Genomic DNA, 20,062 nt, shown 5'->3' on the forward strand with positions numbered 1-20,062 from the left:
AGTTGTGAAATCCAGAGCACTGCTAAGGATGAAGCCCTGTTGCTCTCAAATTCTGTTACAGCCTGACTGGTCATCAAATACTGGTATTTCTCACGTGCCACTTCCCTTCTTGGTAACATCCCACCCTCCCACAGCTATGAGGGAAGACCTCACAGGGCAGAGCAGCAGAGGGACTCCCAGCATGGTTGCAACAGCTGGAAGAAGGGGAAGACAACACTGTGGGACTACCCTGTGCTCTGCCACCAGTAGCTGGAACCCAGTAGTGGTCCAGAAGCAATCCCATAACTCAGGCGGAAGGACTTTATTCCTTTCCTTGGTAAGACCTTTCAGCCTGTTAACAGTTGATATCCCCACACTCAAGTCTTCTGCCTTTCTGCCTGCTGTTACTAATTTAGCAAATTCGTGGAGAGCATTGGAGAACTGGTATGATGATCATTCTAGTTTAGTTGCTCCAGCTCATTTCCTAGACTAAGAATTTAACCACCTTGGGTGAGGATGATATAACCTTGCATTACTTAACTCATCTGAAACTCAAATTACACATCCCAGTGCATGCCAGAAAGCATCCTCCCTTTCACCACTCACAATATCAGAATAAAACATGAAAGCTTCATAGCAGCTCTCTGTGTTAAAAGAAAACTGATGTAGCCAGGCTGCTGAATGCACACACAAGCTGACAAGACACTTTCATTACAGGTGCCTTTATGGAAAAGCAAACTACTCAGCTTTCCTCAGACTGCCCTGCTGAAAGAGTTAGCTACAAATTAAAAAAAGCAGTGTGTTAGAGACCCTTGCTGCTTTTCAGTTCCCAAGCAAATTAATGATGTAGGAAATTAGTATACAGTAGAAGTGTTCAGCCTGAGCTGTAACTCTTTGCATCACCCAAGTATAATCCATCAGGATCAACTGAAATGAAGAAATATACATCAAGAATTTTTAATAAATTCACAGTTTTTTTATAATAATGCAGTTTTAGCTGCAGTATCTCTTCCTTCAGGTATCAAGAAACAGCACATTGGAGGCCAGTATGGACTTTAATTTCCACCTATTCCTCTTTCTAGTCTCCCACTCATGATTTCTCATCTGATAGCACTCTTGCCAAGCCAAGGAATAATCTTATCCAAATAGGTTCCCCCAAGTCTACCTGTAAGAGCTGCAAGAGTTGAAATGTATGGGTAGGAAATAAAATTATATTAAGCTTCTCGTCAACCAGTTGACAGACTTGACAGCAAATTAATATACTAGTCAAAATACATGACGTAATTGTTTGTTGATTTTGTTGTTTTTTTTTTTATTTTAAACTTGCTGCCCCTGAGTGTTTTGTTTCCTAGGAACAGAAGTACGCTTTTTATGAAGTTATTTTTGGAGTGAAGAGGAAAAAGTCTACCCGTGCACGCCATGGGAATGGTTATTCACTCTTTGGATGCCTTCGGACCCTGACCTAGCAGTCCAACCTGTACCACAGCCTCTCCGGCTCCGTGTCACCCCACGCACGTTGCTCCACGGGCAGCGCTGTGCCCAGGCTCCCGGGGAAGCCGTCGGGAGGCTCGCCTGGGCGCCAAGAGGCTCCCACACGCTGCCTTTCCCTGCCGACTCGGGGGAGAAACTTCGGAAAATGTGTTCGGGAGGGAAAAAAAAAAAAACCAAACAAAAGCCACTCAGGAATGCGTTAGCGCCCGGCTTTCCTCGGCTAGGCAAATACCAGGGCAATGCCTCCGCAAACAACCAGGATTATCTGTGCTGCGATTTACTACTAACTCTACACTCGCTTGCAGGCGGGCGCGGCCAGCGGCACCCCGAACACTCCGGGCTCCCTGCCGGGTACCGCCGGCTCCCGGGCGCCACGTAGCTGCCCAGCCGATGGACTCACACAGGCGGCGGAGCCGGGAGGGGTGGCAGCCCAAAACGGACGGGACCGACCCCCACCTGTGGCTGCCCGAAGCCCCGCGGCCGCCACACGGGGACCCCCGCATCCCGGCGCCCCGCCGGGCCTCCCATGCCTACCGACTGCTCCCCGGGCACCCGGTGGCTGTCAGCGGGGTGGCCCGGTGCCCGCCGATCCTTCTGTAGAGGCGGCGCCGCGGGAGCTGCCCGCGGGGGAACGCGGCCCGCGGGAGTGGGCCCGGCACCTCCGGCGGGGCAGCCCCCGTTCACAGCCCGGCGACGGGAGCCGTGGTCGCAGCCCTTCCCGCCGCGCCCGGTGGGCTCGGGGGACCCTGCCTCGCCTCTCTTCCCCACGCCGTCCCCGGCTCTCATCCGCGGCCGCTCTCCCCTTGGGCTGTCCGCCCCTCTCACCTGCCACGGCGGCGAAGTCCCAGAGCGCCGCAGCCCACCACAGTCCCAGCAAGAGGAGCCGCGGGATCGCCATGCTCCGCTTCAGCTCCGTCGCTCCCGCAACACCATCCTCCCCTCAGCTCTCGGCGCCGCGGAGGGCTCCCACCCTCCCCCGCGGAGGCGGCGGCGGGGGGCGACAGCGGCTCAGGCAGCCCCGCGTCGCCGCCTGACACCGGACTGCCCCGGGAGGCTGCGGGGACGCTCAAACTTCTGGCTGAGACTCCGGCGGGAGCAATCGGTAAGAGAGTCCGCCGGGAGGCGACGGCGCGGGGCTGTCGGTCGGTCGGTGGGGTCGGGTCCGGGTGCCGTTGCCTGTCGGTCTCCCCCTGCCGGCACCACTGCCGCTCGGCGGCTCCTCCGCTCCGCTCAGCTCAGCTCCGCTCCGCTCGGGTCGGTCCGTCCGTCCGTCCGTCCCTCCGCCCGCCCCTCCTGAGCCGCCGCCTTCTCCTCCAGGAAATGGCGCTCTCGGGCGGTCACCGTGCGCTGTGCTCCCCGTCTGACATCACGCTCATGAATATGCATGAGCCCGCCGCCCCCGAACCGGCGAATCACGGAGCCCGCCGGCCAACATCGTGCCGGGGATCGGGCCAGGGCTGGGGGCCAAGGGGGAGCTCTGGAGACGGCGTCTCCCGGGGATCGCTCCACGGGGCGGCCTGGTTCCCGGCGGCCTGACCCACATCGGCGGGAGCTGCCGGGGCACGGGGCAGGGGGGGAAACCAGGTCGCTTATTCCCCTGTCTGCGTGAGGAAGCAGGGGGACAGCCGGGCTCCTCAGGAGCCCCCGTGTGCCCTCCAGCCCCCCAGGGGAGGAGGGCTTAGGGCTACCAGGGGGCTCAGCCCCTCCAAACCAAGGCTCTGCCGGGAAGAGCAGCACCTGACCTCATGCACAGGGCATCCCCAGCCCCATCTTCCCTGACCGGCCCTCTCCATCTACTTGGCTCGGCCACCAGCCAGACCCCATCTCCAGGGATGCTGACCACCCCATCCCGGTGCCTGATCTGTGGAGGAGCACCGGCAACATGGGGAGATGCACCTGTACCCTTCAAGCACGATCAGTTTGGCCTTGCCCTCTTTTCTGCTAGTGGAAAAGTAGGGAGAGGTCTGCAGAAGGAGATCTCTGCTGCCACTAAGTTACTAGCACGATGTGGAAAAAGTCACTGACAGACAATTTAAAAAAAAAAAAAAAAAAAAAAAAAAAAAAAAAAATCCGGTGCTGCCTTTTCATAGGAGCTATGGTGAGAATTCTCGGTTGAAAGACACCATAAGGAGCAATATAGTTACAACACGATACACTGTCAGCTCTGCCACAGCCACTGGTGTGCAACACTCCTGCAGTACTCTGGAAACCTGGCGAAATGCAGGAGCATGAGGAAACAGTGTTATCACCTTCAAGGGGATGGGGAAACTGAGGCAAGACAAGCTCTCATAATTCCTTCCCAAGCTCTGATCTTCCCCCTCCCCAGCCATTTGCATTTCTGATAGGAATTCCTAGGGAACTGGAGCAACGCCAAGAAGATTTCATTACTGGAATGGAAATGTCATTCCCTCCCCGGTGCCTCCTGCTGCAATGAGGCGACTGGGAGGAGACACTGACAAAACTATCCACCCGAGAGCTTGTGGGAAGCCTGGGTGCTCTGGGAGACAGGAAACAGTGACATGCCTCTCACCAGGATCATGACAGCTCTTGGGCTGAGAGCATCTGTGCCACTGTTTGCTAAAATCTTGCTTCACATGCCCTTGCTGTCACAGCTCTCTCTCCCCCGTGTATCCATATATACCCATTTACCCAAGTGCAGGATGTGTTTCTCTACTTACTCATGGCCATAATGCCTTCTAGAGAGTAGCTATTTTGCAGATTTTCGTTGTCTCATGAAAAGAAAAGAAAAGAAAAAAAATTATAGCCATTAGAATAACAGCGTTTCTATGGTGTTTTCCTTCTAAGGATTTCTTCCAGTCCTACACTACAGAGGCTTACAACACTATACCAGCCCTCTGGACTCAGGAAGCACAAGCAGAAGAGAGGAGGCACAGGCAGGTGCTGTGACTTGGCCAATCCAATTGGGGATGCAGTGGCCAAGAGAGTCTTGACTCTACGCTGTGTGCCCCAAGCATGTCACTACCTTGATGTGCATGTTGTGCTTTGTCCAAATGTCATGTGTGATGCTCCCAAACGATGCTACCAAACACCTAGGGATAAAGAAGAGGAAAGCAGCTTCCATCTGCAAAGAGGAGTTATGGATAGGAAGTTGTAGCACAGCACAGACCAGACTCTGGGCTGGTGTAAGAGAGCAAAGCTCTGCTGGAAGTGGTAGACCAAAGGAAATTTTCCTCAGCGGGGGATCTGACTTCAGCTCTTCTGAGAAGGGCTTTGTGTTAACAGTGATAGGCAGGAAGAGCCATAGGAAAATTGGACAGAAATCCTGCACACATTACCAGTTGGAGTGAAAACTGATGCTGGAAAACTTAAAGAGTGCAATATTACCATGCAGGAATCAAAGGAACTGGTGATTCTGAAATGCTTTTAGGAACTGAAGACAAACTCTCCCAGCCCCTTGTGCAATGTGGCTTTATTTTTCAGGCCTTAACACCAGCAGCAGTGCTCACAGCTCACAGGCACAGCACACTGACATACAAATAAGCCAGCAACTTCCTGGCTTATGTCTTTTCCTTACTTCTTCTGCTGTGACAGTGTGTTGTTACATATCACTGGACTTGCTGGGTGGCATGGGCATGCTCTTGGAAGTGTTTGAAGAGCTGCACAATAATCAAGAGTGCTGGGAGACTTCTAAGGATGAAGGAGAAGGGAAAAGGAAGAAAGGAAGAGGGAGAGAGAGGAGAAAGAAAAGGAAGGAAGGAGAGAAGTATTTGCTAGACTTCCTCACCTCCCTTTTCTGTTCAGCCTTCTAATTACTGAGAGCCAACAGGACAGGGAGAGGCTATCCCACAAAACACCCATTTCCACATGAGAAGCCATAGCCCTAACAATTCATCAAAAGGTGGTTCATGCCTCTGCTTCATTGTTGAAGCACTCAGTTTGCAATTGGATACAAAATCCCCACATTTTTTTGCAAGGTTTTTGCCCCACGGCTGCCTGGCTCGCAGTTGGATTCAAGAATACGTCTGCTCCATCCTTTGACTTGGGATTTGAAAGTCAGCGTTGTCACCCTCCACTGCTAGGGGACAGATCCCTCACCCTGCATCAGGAATCTGTGGCAGTGGCTGGAGTGACAAGGAAGTGGTGTTCAGGGTCACAGGAGCAGCTCTGCTCTGTGGGGTGGGAGACCCACGATGGCTGTTTAAGTGCTTCCTGAGTGGGTGTTCTGTTGAAACCAGCATAGTCACCCCCAGGCCAGAACAGGAACTGCTCCCAGCTGTTCAGTCACCCCCACAAGGTAAAGCAAGAGACAGAAGGGAGCTCCATGGAGGTGAGGGGGCTTTCAGAGCTTAGGTATAGCTTCCCAAATAAATGCCCTGAAGCTGGGCCAGAACGCAAGGAGTGAGGAAGCAGTAACACTCTGGGCTTTCCAAACCCTGCCAAGGACACAGCTTGAGAGCTGCTGGGTATTACAGTGGCTTTTGAGGACTCTGGAAAGGTTAAACTGGGCATAAATTGTCTCCATACTTTGCCCAACCCATCAAAATAATGGGATTGCCAGAGCTTGCTAATGTTGGATAATAATACTGTTTAGCATGGCCACTTCTGAGAACCCAAATATAAATATCCATCCTGAAATACATGTCAGACCAAGACCTTGGACATAGTATTTAAAGCCACAGGTGGCTGCAGGGTCTACTCAAGATGACTGAAACGTATCCTGCCTGTGTCTGGACTAAGCTTGCCATAACTGAGTTATGCTGCTCATTTGGGAATTATCTTAGCTGCAGCTGAACTCTGTTATCTTTTAATTTATATTATTCTGCCATCTCTTCCTTTCTCATTTCTTGTTGTCCCTACAACCTCCTCCAGCTGAAATATTCCAGCCTCTCTGTTTTGTGAAGTTTCACCCACCTCCAGCTCTTACATCTTCCATGTGTGCTGGTTTTAACTTGCTGTGTGAATGAAGATAAGGACAGCGTGACCAGCAAGCTGAGGGAGATGATTCTTCTCCTCTCATGAGTCCCCATTTGGAGTATCCAGTTCTGGGCCCTCCAACACAAGCAGGACATGGAACTCTTGGAGTGAATCCAGAGGGCTGGAATACCACTCCTATGAGGACAGGCTGAGAGAGTGGAGTTAGTTCAGCATGGAGAGAAGAAGGCTGTGGAGAGACCTGATAGCAGCCTGGCAATCAATATCTGAGGGGTGCCTACAGGAAAGCCAGGAAGGGACTTTTTATAAGGGCATGTAGTGACAGGCTGAGGGGGAACAGTTTCACACTGAAAGAGGGTAGATTTAGGTTAGACATTAGGAAGAAATTCTCTGCTGTGAGGGTGGTGAGACACCAGAACAGGTTGCCTAGGGAAGTTGTGGCTGCTGCCTTCCAGGAATTGGTCATGGCCAGGTTGGATGGAGCCTTGGGCAGCATGGTCTAGTGGGAGATGCACTGCCTGGAGGGGCTGGGTTGGAACTGGGTGATTGTTGAGGTCCCTTCCAGCCCAAACCATTCCATGATTCTATGATTCCGTGACAGGGAGCCATATTAAAGACTTGAATTTACTCTGTCTTCAGAATGCAAGTAAATCAGGGATGAGTCTGAGCTTTGAGTTCAGGCCTGATGCTTTCCTACTGGCCAAACTCTGCCAGCTTGACATGGGGGTGGCAGATGGCACAGTGTAGATGGAGGCTGGAACTTTATCACTGTAGAGTGGATCCAAGTTTGAATTCTTCTTTAAGTTTCAGGTTAACTGTTAAGTTAACTGTTACCCAGTTTGGCCCCAGCCCAACACTAATGATTACCTCAAACCCAAACCTGGTTACTGCATGTCTCTAGGATGGTTTTTTTTGGTTTTTTCTTAAGAGGTGATAAAATAACACATCATATGTGCTATCTATCTTTTGCAATAAATGCCAAGCTGTCAGAACGAAAATGTCACATAAATCATACATGAAGTATTTACATTAAAAATTATCAACTCATATGAATTTAAACAACCTTTCTGATTGTGCCATCATTTGCAGAAGGTTTGCCAGTTGTTGCCAGTGCTTCTATTTCTGGAACTGAAATAAACACAGCACATCAAAACAGAGTCATCAAACCAAAACAGAATGTATTTAACATGGTGCAACAGTCAATGCCATAAGAAAACACCATATAAGTTTGCAGTTAGATATAACCTACACAAACTAATGTGACTGTACAAACCTTGTATTACATGTAGATACACACAGAACAGACTCAGGAGGAAGCATTTGTTGCCAGCCCCTCTAGGGGCTTGGTTTCTTACCTACTTGCTGTAGGGAGTTACAACATTTTTTTTTTTTAAAGTGACTGTATTGCGATCGTATTGCATTCTCTTGTGAGTCGTGGTGGATAATAATCTCTGCCATCCACACAACAAAATGGTATGGAGCTTGCTCAGTGTAGGATCTTCCCTAGTGGGATGGAGGTTTGGCAGACGTGAGATCTAGGGTGGGTTCTCAATATGGCCATAAGCTTCTTGGGTTAGTCCCTGGCTCTTGGGGAGGGCAGCCCACAGCCCAAAGTCTGCTCTGCCAGGACCAGACACCTGGGTTTGGCATTGCTGGGACTAAGCTGATAGTTTCCAAAAGGTGCTGCACCTGCTCTGGGGGAAGCCTGGCAGGAAGAGCCCCACGCCCCGGCAGGAGCAGCCGGTGGGGCAGCTTCGCACCCTGCCCGGGGCTGAGGTGGCACCGCATCTTTCCTGGGAAGGTAGGAGCCAAAAGCTCGCCCCAGGGCACACAGAAAGTTGAAGGATAACATCAAGCAATCCTCTAGTAGCTGCTGTGGGAGGAAGAGCTTCCTAACAACTCCAGTCTATGGGTCCTATATGGCTCAATACTGTATTTACCTCTCCCCCCAGCAGCCCCTCTCCCCTTCTCCAGCCTGTGCTGCTCTGAGCAAGTGGAGAAGTGATTCCCACAATCAAAGGGCCACAAACCAGATCCACAGTTCTAAAAATAGTGGCACTAACAGGGCACTGATCTACATTAGGGCTCTCGGTGATTGCTAACAGGGGTGGAGCTGGACAAGGTTAACTACATCTGAAAACGCAGCAGTGTCTCTGCTGCAGACCGGGCAGGGCAAGGTGAGCAAAGGGCTTTTTGCTTTTTGCTGCCCTGGAAAGAAAGTCACTCAGCACTTCTCAGGGGCACAGTGTGTGGCTGTGTCAGCAGTCAGTGACGTTTGTGCCGTGAATACCTTAATTTCCCCCAGTGGAAGGAAATTACACTGAAAGGCATCCTCACTGACAAAATCCCAGAAACACTGGAATGCAGAGGAATAAAGCAGGAAAAAAAGGAAGATGAGCACGAAGAGAACAGGAGAGAATAAATGACGGAGGAAGAGGAAAAAAGACTGATGAAAACAAAATAAATTTAGAAAACACCTCATTTGCAGGAGTTTGCAGGAGGTGACTCAGTGCCTGCAGATCTGAATTCTCCTTCTGACTTGACTCTGGCTGGCAGCATGCCTTTTGCCTTGCTCTGTCTGAGCTTCTTACCTTGCAGGGCATCCAAGAGGATTGCAAAATACTGCAAAGGACAGGCTTTATAAAGCAGTCAAATGCTGTGAATAAAATAAAATCAAATATAATAAATAAATAAAAATTAATAAATAATAAAAAAAAAGAGGTTATGCTGGGAGGAGAAGCAGGGAGCTGAGGAGCAGAGAAAGGGCAAAGAGTGAAAGAGCAAAAGGAAGAGAGGAACAAAAGACTAAGGAGACTGGTGGAGGGGGAGAATCTCCCAGAAATGAGGTGAGCCATAGGTCGGAGTGACCATGTCCTCCTGCAATGGCCGGGGGAAGAGCTGAAGCTCGTCCTGCTGAGCCGCTGTGGGGGCTGAAGCTTGCAGGCTCCCTGCTATGGCACCTCTGCAAGATGCCCCGTCCTGGGACAGAGGAGCTGAGAAGCCATAGAGGCCGTCACAGAGAGGTTTCTAGACAGGAGGAGCGCCTGACGTAGAACCGCCGCCCGTCCTGCCCCTCCGGCCTGTGCACGATGAGGACGGGGAAGAAGCGAGCGTCATGGTAGGTGGGGGGGTTTTCATTGACAGCCAGCTGGCTGGAGTAGGAGCAGCACTGCTCGTCCTGGCAGCCCCGGTCCGCGATGCTGCTGCTGCGGCTCCTCCAGAGGCCTGTCCTGTGGGAGCCGTGGAGGCGGCAGAGGGAGAAGCGGCTGGTGTTGAGGGAGAGGCGGGAGGTGCCGCCGCAGCTGTGCAAAGCGTGGCGCGAGAAAATGGAGGAGGTGCTGGAGGCCCGGTTGCAGCGGGCGCAGCTGTCGGCCGTCCCGCCGTAGCGGCACGCGGCGTAGCCGCCGTAGGCCGGGGAGTTGGACAGGTCCATGAGCATGGCCTCCGAGTAGCTGGGGATCAGCTGCCGGTTGGTGCAGATGTGCCACTCCAGCTCGGTGCTGTCCTGTGTGGCGTCCCGGGGCATGCGGTACCGGTACAAAGGCTCCTCCACCTCAGCCGATGCGGTGTACTCCAGGCCCAGGAGCTTCTCCACATGGTAGTGGACATAAGCAGTCCGATACTCTATGAGCACCCTGAGTGGCCATGAGATCATGAGGATGGCAGCCACCCAGAAGGCATAGTGGGACACATACCACGGGAGGTGATCCGGGTCCCCGTAGGCCATCATAAGCTCTTTAAAATCAACGTTTTTAAGCTGCATGCCTTCCCTCACCTCCATGTAGTCATCCAGCCCCTCGATCTCTGTGAAGAAGTGAGCTCTCTGAGTCAGGTAGGAGTTCTCGGACTCGATGTTGGCAAAGCTGAAGCACTTGGTGAACCTCAGCTTGGTGGCTGTGTAGCTCTCCAGGCCCAGGAGCTCCTTGGAGATGTCCTTGTATCCACAGTGAGAGTAATCAAACTCAGCTTCGGCCACATGGGTGTTGACCCTCTCGTGGTAGACTTGTGTGGTGGTGTAGGCGTCACCGTTGCGGTACCGGGTCACCTGCCGCGTCCGCCGCACGAAGTGGTAGCTGATGGCCTTCCACCAGATGCAGGGGGTGGCTTGCTGCATGCGGTTGATGCATTCGTAGACGCTGTCCACATCTGCCTTGTACTGCAGCTCTCTCTTGACGTGACAGTGCCAGCACTCCACCAGGTACACCACGTACAGCATGGAGAGGAAGGCCAGTGGGATATAGACGTAGCCATCTGAGCATGGGCTGTCGTGGTAGATCATTGACTTGCCCTTGAAGGAACTATCAAAGCTGAGCTTGGTGACCCGGGCCAGCTGACACCAGGCCACTGCTCCCAGGCACCCATACATGAGGATGGAGAGGAGGAGGCATTTCCAGTGGGACTCTCGGCACATGCAGGCGCTCAGAGACTGCTTCACGGGGCGTTGCTTCAAACACACCGACGGGCAGGGGGAGAGAAAGACAAAGAGAAAACCCATCAGTCACACCACTTTGACAATGCACACAGTGACTGTTGCCTTCGGGACTGTCTCGACTCTTGGCTTTCCTCTCAGCTGCCTGAGGACTGGGGACACCACCCTGCTTAATATAAAAGTGAACACGAACAAAACCACCGTGCCAGGGACAGAGGTCTTTGGACAAAACTCCTTCCTTGCTTCATCCAGGCTTTGGGCAAGGAAATTATGCCTCCACTCCAGTCAGACCTTCCCCTCCTCAGAGGGTGAGGGGGGTCCTCATGTTCTCCCTGCCTGAAGCCAGCATCATCTATGCACCCTACCATCTTCCAAGGCCAAGAGGGATTCGCAGCACTTGAACAGCCAAAAGCAGGGGGCCGTGGACTTGCCTGTTTGCTTTGCAAGTGCCCAGCACCTGGATTTCCACCTGATGTTGCTGGGGATGCTCAGGAGCAGCATCCATTGCAGGGCTGAGGCCCCATGGGTCGTGCCAGCACACGGAGCCCAGCACTTCGTGGAGCTGGAGCTGCTGCCTGACTCAGAGCTGACTCACACCCAGCCCTGAAACCTACCAAATGATCGACACCATTTTTCTTGGAGGTGAGCCATCAGGAAAATTACATCAGGAAAATACTAGATTCAAGCACATTTGGTTGAAAAAAAAATCGTCAGGATTACAGCATGGTGCAGCACAGCTTCAGGGTGGTTAGAAGACTAACTCAGACCTCAAATACCTGAAAGCTTAAACATTGGAGCTAAGGTATGTGTGTGAATATTTAAAATGCAGCACATCCTTCTCTTCCAAGTCCCAGAAGTCAGGCTGGGAGTAGAGCCTGAGTTCACACTCTGATACTCTCACTGCATCCCCCGAAATGGTGTGAAGCCCTTACCCCAGCCATGGTGCAGTGAATCAGCTCTGTAGTCATGCTACACCAGGCTATAAAAAAAAATAAATGCCAAATTGAGCCAAGCAGCCAGTGGAAACAGAGCTGTCTCCCTGCAAAGAGCAGCAGCAGCATGAGTTACGTTACTGGGTGGCAGCCACCAGAAAGTGCATGAAGCAAGACCCTCGTGTCCCTGGCAGGTAATGTGGAGGGCTGTCTGCATCCCTCTTGTTACCATCACTCTTTGCCTCCCCCACAGTTCTGAGGAAATGACAGTGAGAAATAGATACTGATATTCATGCATCATCATGCCCTCTGCCTAGCCTGATTTCATGCAAAAATAGAAGCACTCCTTAACTCCTTCTCCTAAGAGGCCACCTCTAATGCATCAAGCTGTTCTGTAGCTGCCAAAAGATGCTAGGTTTGGGAAGAGTCTTTTTCTTTCTATAGGGATGAAGTTCTCCCCTAGTCCAACTGATCTCAGACCCACAGCAGTTAGGATTCAGTAAGTCATCTTGAACCAGCAAGAAATTTAAGGAGCAGCATCTTATGACTCTGGAAATAGTAGTAGGCTGCCACTAGAAAGAAGAGTTAACTCTCCCATCTCAGTAAGATGGGATCACTGGCATCTAACCTTGCAGGGCCATGAGACCACATTTAATACTGGTTATTTGTTTGTTTGTTTTTTGGTTTGTTGGGGTTTTTTTTGTTGTGTGGTGTGGGTTATTTGAGGGGGCAGGTGTGTGCCTTTTTTTTTGGTTTGGTTGTGGGTCTTTTGTTTTGGTTTTGGTGATTTGGATTTTCTATGCTTTTGTTTTTTGCAACTGGGAACCACTTCTATGAAACTATGGATGGGTTTATGGCTTGGTGTGAGCACTGACAAACTGTACTCCACGGGGTTTGGTTTTGATCTCATAACTTCTAATCTGATACTGTATACTTGCACAGTAATTTTACTGATTTTAGGGAGCTACACCAGTATTCAACTGCAGCTAAGGGTAGGATCTGGCTTCTGACTCTTCCTGATGCATCCAGAAGGAATTTCTAAAGAATTTCTATTTTTATCCACAGTGTTTTGTATGTGTGTGCGTCAGAATAAAGAATAATTATTCTGGGCTGTATTCCTTTTACAGTGGACAAAATGGGTGTAGAGAAGCTAAGTGGGTTATAAAGGACATGGCATGAAACTTCTCTGTAGAAAGGGCAGTGAAAAGACCTCAGTAAGAGAAGAACTTCCTTAGCCTCTTGCAGGAAACCTTGAAGAAAGCTACAGAGTGGCTTTAGGCAGTCCTCAGATCAGTAAAATAACTATGGGAATTTTGGGAGTAAATGCCTGCAGGCATTTTCCACTCTGGAAAACTCTTGTCAATACCCACTGCTCTGTCCCAGTGTGGTTACTGACCCAAAGTAGGCTTTCTGTATTCTGGGCCCCAGGACAGAGCCCCAAACTCTCCCAACTTAGGGGAACTCCACCAGGAATCACTGTCTTCAATTCTTTGCTTCTTCCTGGTGAGGAACTGAAGTGTTTAAGTGCTATAGTAATGCAAAAGTATGGGCTGTAATGAAGAATAAACAAACCTTTACCCTTTTTTTCCCCTGAAGATTTTCTGAGGAGAAGAAAGCTCTAAAAATGAACATCTCTCTGTCATCAGAGTCGTGGGGACTGTGCAGAAGGAAACAGCTGGGCAATATTCTAACACAGGTACTTAATCTTCCACAGGTTTCCACAAGTCCCTATTATGTAAATTTGTATATGGTTAATACTGTGAAAAGTTCCAGAGGAGACAGCCAAAGTCCAACAGTCAGTTTTAATGTGAGTGCTTGAGTACTGCAAGCTCATGCAGCTCTGGGAACTCCAGGTTGGGTTTTTTTTTCTGTGACTTGTTTGAAGTGCTGTCAGCCTGGCCCTGGGCACAGCCATTTTCAAGAGGGCTGTCCCACATCACTTAAGGCATTATTTGCAACCCCCACCTTCCCTTTATCTCACTCCCCTTGACTAACAACTTCTCCACTCTCTGCAACTCTGTGGTCCAACTTACAACCCAGTTTGTCTTCTGCCTGAGGGGTGAGACAACCAGCCCTGCTGGTTAGTGCTATCAGTGGCCATATCAGAGTGGGCAAATGCCTCATAATGTGCTTATCTCCATCAAATACCACCTCCCCTTGGGGGAGAGAGGTACCTCTTGTCACACCAGTCCTGGAGAAGCACAGGGCTGGGCTTAGAGTCTTGCTGGTCCACGATGATATTTCTGTCTGTGTCCTCTGGAGACACTTCAAAAAGTGTCTCCAAGCCACTGAGCTGAAAGGGCTGGATCATCCTGAGACAGGTTACCTCCACCATTCTCACTTCAGCCTGTAAAAAAAGCAGCTTCTCTCCTCCTTGCATTAGTGAAGACACACAGCCATAGAGTCCACTGCCATGTCTCTGATTCACACACCTACTAGTCCAGTTCAGCAGGGCCTTCACGTTCAAAGTTCTTTGGGAATAACATGATTTTTTTTTTCTGACCCACTGCTTCATACCTCTTTTGTTCCTAAGCAGATCTCACTCTCTGCAGGTCCTTGGTTATAACAGGATCCCTATTGCAGTGTCTATCCCCACAGCTTTTCCTCCTATTTCAAGTTCAGAATGTGTTCATCTGGCCTATCTCCCATTATTTATCCTTCCCTTTGCTGAAATAATTATCTAACACAATTACACTATTAGAAACACTTTTAGTGTTTGTAAGAGAGACATAAAATAGAACGTAATTAAAATAGAAGTATCAGACATTCAAAAATCTAATAAGGAAATATATCTTTCCATCTATCTCTGCATAAAAAATTCATTAATATGTTAAACCAGTGGCTCCCAGACTTTATTAATTAACATACCACCTTCTTGCAAGCATGGTGTTTGTGGTACTACATAGAATTTTCTCCTTTCAGTGCAGCGTTTCAGATTGAAACAGGGCAAGCTTGTATTTCGGGATAAGTACAATAAATGCCTCAGGAAACTAATAATTTCCATGATAACTTGGGCCAGCCAGAGAACAGGAGTCCTTTGAGGAATGCTGCGGGATTTGTGTTGTTTTGATGTGGAACAGAAGCATAATCCCAGGAAAATGTAAATAGAGAAATGCTAAGACAGAGAGCTGACAGAAAGCCAGAGCCAAACAGAGGCTGTCCCAGAGCAGATGGAGGCTCAGTCACCACACACTTTGCCCATGAGCCAGGACTCAGGGATTTGGGTCTCTAACCCAAATCAAGAGAGGTGTCCATCCTTTTACTGGGTGCTGGGGTTTTGCTTCTAGTGCTGACCTGAGAAATCTCCTGCTGGAAGATTAAACAAGCCACAGGTTGTCAGAGAAGTTGTGGGTTTCCCATAACTGGAAGTGTTCAAGGCCAGGTTGGATGGGGCTTGGAGCAACCCAACCTAGTGCAAGATGTTCCTTGCAGGGGGGATGGAATCAGATGATCTTTGAAGGTCCCTTTTGGACCAAATTGTGCTATGATTCTACAACCCCTTCTGTAAAGAGGTTGTACCTTCTCCAGATTAAATATTTCACTCAAGAAGTCCCAGCCAGCTCTGTTGACAGTAAGAACAGTAAAACTGTCCTGTTTTGTATGGAATGCTGTGAAGGAACGCAGTCAAGCTGTCATTATTATTAATTTCAAGTTGTGCTAATAACAGACACTGTAAATAATGTCTTGTTATGCTCTGGCATGCTGCTGAACAGCTTTCAGAGGTCTCCCTTCTCATTGCACCTGACTGGGTTGGAAATTCCTGCTAACTTTTCCCTAAACTATCCATAATTACAAGCTAAAATTCACTTTACTCTTCCACCCTTGAAAAAGACAACAAAAATTATTTCCCAAATTCCTTAGCAGATCTCCGACCTCAAATGAGGAAAATGCCCCAGGTGAGAGGTGATGTGGGTGAGGGCTGCACATGCTGGGCTCCTTGTAGAGTGGGACAAGATTTGGGGACAGTCCTGCCCCAAGCTGCCCTTGACCCCGGGCAGTGGGCTCCACTCCACATCTGTGCTGTGGTTTTTTGGTCTGTGATTTCCAAAAAGCTCAGGCAGAGCTCAAGACACATGTCCCATGCAAAGTGAAGAGGCAGCTCCACGTCCTCCCATGGTTTCTGTCTGGTGCTGTGGAGCCTTCTGAGACTCTAAATGATAGATGCTATTTAATTTGTAGCCACAGTTGCTGGAAAATTGTCTGGAAAGCCCTCACTGCTGATGGAGAACTGGAATTTCCACTGGCACCTGCAGCAGACAGGAGTTTCCAGGCTGACAGCATTTCGATACTTTCTCCTTCAAGTAAGTTCTGTGCAAAACTTAAGTTTGCAAATGATAAAACATCCAGGCAGTGGCTGAGAGGGTGTCTTTACCTTCAAAGACACCCTCTGATGGCAGCTGCCCAAGATCAAAAGCAGTTCTGCAAGGACTGGCGTGGAGCCTCCCTCACGCAGGCACACCCACCCTGCTCTCCTCCTGGCTCAACAGCAGCCAGGTTGGGTTCTGGCTGAAGCAACCATAATTAAAATCATTAAAACGTGCTCTGCATTGTAGCAGCATGCAGATTTGGGGTGGTAATCTCCCACAGTGTAAAGGGGTGGGGAGGGAGTGCACAGGCCAGTACAACCCCCTCTTAGCAGCTAGAGGCGAGCGTGCTCTGGTGGCAGGAGCAAGAGGATGGTTTCTTGCTGCTTTTGGCTCTCTGACCCATCCTGTGACTATTTGCAACTGACCATGAGCATTAATAAGCAGGCAGGTAGGTTGTAACTGGTAATCATCCTAAGTGAGCTTACAAATAACTTCAGTGGGGCAGCCAAGAATGCAAAAAATTACACCTTCCCCTCAACTCACACTGAAAAGGTATGTTTGGAATGTCTGAAGAACCAGAACAATGTGTTTCTGGGTGACAAAATAGTGCTTGTGTCTTTAGGCCCTTTCCTTGACTGATGAATTTCCTGGGGCACAGGTTGCCCTGAGCTGGGCATCCCCATTTTCCCAAACGAGCCTCCCCTTCATTAGAAAGAGGAGGAAGGGCCACACTCAGAGAAGCCCAGATGAATTTCCAGGTTTTTGGGTGCCCAACCTGAAACTCCAATCCCTCTGTGATGGCTTGCTGGGTTTGCTGACCTCCAGATATGAGTTTATCTGACAGCAGGACCTGTTAGCCACAAACTGTCCCCCACTGACAGCAGGGATACTTAGGAGATAATAAGCAGCCAGGTGGTTGTTTAGCACCTATAGGTACACAGAAATTTCACCTATTGGCTTTGCAAGGCTATTTTGAGTCAGGAAGGTTCAGCTTCTATTATCACCCAAACTACATTTACACCTTAAGACTTGGAGACAATTTTCCATCTCTCTGCAGCTCCTGTATCACACAAGCAAGGCTGTTTAACTTTGCAGTCCTTACAGCTGGCAAAAAACTCACCTTCCATGGAGAGACTCTGCTTTAACTGACAGGCTGAAAGAAATTAAGAACCTGCAATTCCCTTTGTAATTTGTTCTGGATGAAATTTTACTGTCATAGTGATTTTGCCTCACTTCAGCCCCCATCTATGGCAGTGGGCATATCCATTCTGCAGGTGATTAAAGACTCCTTTCATCTGACTGTCTTCTCTCTCTGACAATACTTCTCTAATTATGACACCTCTCAGCCTTCCTTTTGACAATTTCAAATGGGTAGAGGGTTTGAAGTCTTTTATGGCACAGACTTTTTTTTCTAGCTCTTTTTGGTCCTCTGCTCTCTTTCCAGCACCTTGAGATCCTTCTCAAATATGTACCCTGCAATCAGATACAGGACTTCAGCACTTGTTTCACTGGCATCATGCCAAAACATAAAACCAACTCCCATTCCCCCTTTTCACTGTCTCCAAGGGTTGCATTTTTGCCCAGCACCACTGGGAGATCATGTTCAGTCACTCCCCTGCTGCACTCTCCACCTTGAAATGTGTAACTTCAGATTTGGCTTTACACTGAATAATAAAATTATCAAATGAAGCAGATCCCTCTGTGCTCATCTCATCACTACAGACCAGCCTGCTCATGCTTGAGCCAACTATAAATGTTACCAGCAGTGATTTTATGCTTAATTCCACTGGGTAGTGTCAAATCTGGTGTAGAACTCAGCCAACCTAATGGCTAAATATCCCACAAACTTACACAAGACAACTATCTCCATAAAGCTAAGTGTCAATCATAAAAATAAGGTGGTGGGCATCACCTGGACACTGAGGTGCTCCTTCCACTGACAGTGCTCAAGGCCAGGAGTAATCCCACGTGCAGCTTTGGATACTGTACTAGGAGAAACTTCCCAATGTTTCATTATAACCCAGTTTGCTGTTGCTGAGTGCTATTCACCAAGAGCTGTGTTTTACTCCAAAAGTAGCAGCGTGGCAGTGTGGGCTTGAAGAATCTCTTCTTTTTCAAGCTGCCTTAGAAGTGCTCCTGGCATGTGAACGGTTAGGGTGACAATTACAAACCTCTTGTTTTGACCCCTTCTGATTTTGACTGAGGTAATAAATCTGAACTGGGAGTTTCCAAGTCAGCCCCAATAGAGGGGGAGGAATAATCTGTGGAATTCAAAGGAAACAGACTCAAGTATTTTGGAGTTGCAGGCTCTAAAAATCTGACATGTAATTTTGCCTTCTGCCTGCTACTTCTCCATAGTTCTCTACAGAAAAAAAAAATGGTTTTCTCCTCCTCTGTCAGACTTCATGCTTCAGTCTCCTCGAAAACTCCAGAAGGAGCAGTATAAGTAGGAAATATACTGCCATAGCAGTATATATAGAATTAGCAGTATAAATAGAATATAGAATTTATTCTAGTGTTTGTTTGGCAGGCAGTTTGGGGTGCAGGTTTGACTATCTCTGTCTGGTTTGCAGTCAGATGTCCCAAAAGCACTAGGTTTTCCTTTGGGGAAATCACACCAAAAGCAATTCCTGTCCTTACAAACCTGATGTCCAGATGCTTTTGCCCTTGGTGGCTGACCTGAAGGGCTGTAATTTTGTCTAGAATGAAAGAGTGAGAGAAAAGAGTGCAGCAGATGCGTGGCCCAAATGGAAACAGAGAAAGGAAAGGGAAACACAGGAGTCTGGAAGAGGGAAAGGAGAGAAAAGGATGGCCCAGACACACTCTGGACACCAGTGCCACCAGGGCAAAAGGAAGGGCACTGGCAGGTGAGGACAGAGACCAGGCAGCCTGGGCAGGGACAGGAGAGAATGAAGCCCAGAGGAAGGAGCAGGGTGAGGATGAAGGGGGGAAGCACTGAGCCTGAGAGCACCAAAACATCCCCTGAGCCAGCAGTCCTCCCAGCCCATCTATGACCTGGAAAGCACTACTCCTGAAGGATTGTTTTCTCTCTGCTGGGAACTTTTCCAAAAAACCAGAAGGATGTCCCTTTCTCCTCCCCAGAGCCTAGGGGGGGGTGGGATAAGGTTGTGCTAATTTGCAGCAGAGAGTCCCATAGAGGTGACAGTGTGCTGCAGGGCTGCCACTGCAGCTGTGTCTCAGTGAGATGTGAGGCATCACAGCATGCTCCTGCTCTCTGCCAAGTCCTGGCTTCAGGGCCACAGGGTGACTTTATGACTGTCTTCAACAACAGAATGACCCCACAGCTTGGAATAACTCATGTGAGCAATGAGTCAATCTTCTTTTTTTTCTTTTCTCTTTTATTTAGCAAGAAAAAGAAGAAAAGAAGAAAAGAAGAGTGGGGGAAAGACTAACGTAGGACTGGAAGAAAGGAAATAAAAGTAAAGAATAAAAAAGCAAAAAGCATGGATAAATTAATGCCAGAGATCATTTCATTTGTCTCTGCAGATTTATGCAAGTGATGAATAAATAAGATACACAAAAGGGAAAGAATAGTCAGTAACCACCAGTCACACACTTTGAAATGTGGTGACCTTCCTTGGTGAAAGACTTTTGTCTCTATCTACAAGACCTCTTCCATTTTGACCAAGAGAGGGAAAATAGCAAAAAATAGAAAATTTTCCACCTCCTGATGGATATGACAGGATATAAACCAGAGAGGACCACAGGATCCTTGCTAGGCAAGCCTTAGGCCTGCTAGATATAACTGAGGTGAACTCTGACACCGGGACCAACCTCTGGTGCTGAGAAAGGCTTCCCCATTTCTGCAGTGGAAAAGGATGATGAATGAAGAGCAAGGAGATCTCTGCCCCTCTCCCCCCAGCAGCCACAACAGACATAGGTGCAGATATCATCTTCCAGCTCCTGAGGAGATCCTGATGAAAAACTGGCCTGAGAAGTCTCAAGTGACCAGGGGGAAGGCATCTTCAGAAGAAGAATCAGAATGCAACATTTTATTGCCTTCCAGGGCC

The 20,062-nt window shown here is 49.1% G+C and overlaps 2 protein-coding genes across 4 annotated transcripts in view; both read right to left on the reverse strand.

Moving 5' to 3' along the window:
- The window catches only part of TYRO3 (TYRO3 protein tyrosine kinase), a 44,736-nt gene extending 39,723 nt beyond the window's left edge, over positions 1–5,013 (reverse strand). The window contains exon 1 of one of the 3 annotated variants that reach the window (XM_071744700.1): positions 2,296–5,013. In XM_071744700.1, coding sequence (XP_071600801.1) covers positions 2,296–2,368 — 73 coding nt within the window. In that variant the 5' untranslated portion in view covers positions 2,369–5,013. The remainder of the gene's footprint in view (positions 1–2,295) is intronic. The other 2 variants (XM_071744702.1, XM_071744701.1) reach the window with 2 other exon arrangements.
- A 2,508-nt stretch (positions 5,014–7,521) lies between these two features.
- LOC139796533 (transmembrane protein 151B-like) lies at positions 7,522–10,896 on the reverse strand. Its single transcript, XM_071744703.1, has one exon. The coding sequence runs from the start codon at positions 10,856–10,858 to the stop codon at positions 9,377–9,379; it is 1,482 nt and encodes a 493-aa protein (XP_071600804.1). The 5' UTR covers positions 10,859–10,896; the 3' UTR covers positions 7,522–9,376.
- Positions 10,897–20,062: the final 9,166 nt, after the last annotated feature.

The sequence above is a fragment of the Heliangelus exortis genome, chromosome 5, assembly GCF_036169615.1.
Source record: "Heliangelus exortis chromosome 5, bHelExo1.hap1, whole genome shotgun sequence".
NCBI classification, from domain to species: domain Eukaryota; kingdom Metazoa; phylum Chordata; class Aves; order Apodiformes; family Trochilidae; genus Heliangelus; species Heliangelus exortis.

What these genes read in the sequence shown, in the direction of transcription:
- LOC139796533 (XM_071744703.1), bottom strand. Translation starts at nt 10,858, where the DNA reads ATGGGTTTTCTCTTTGTCTTTCTCTCCCCCTGCCCGTCGGTGTGTTTG.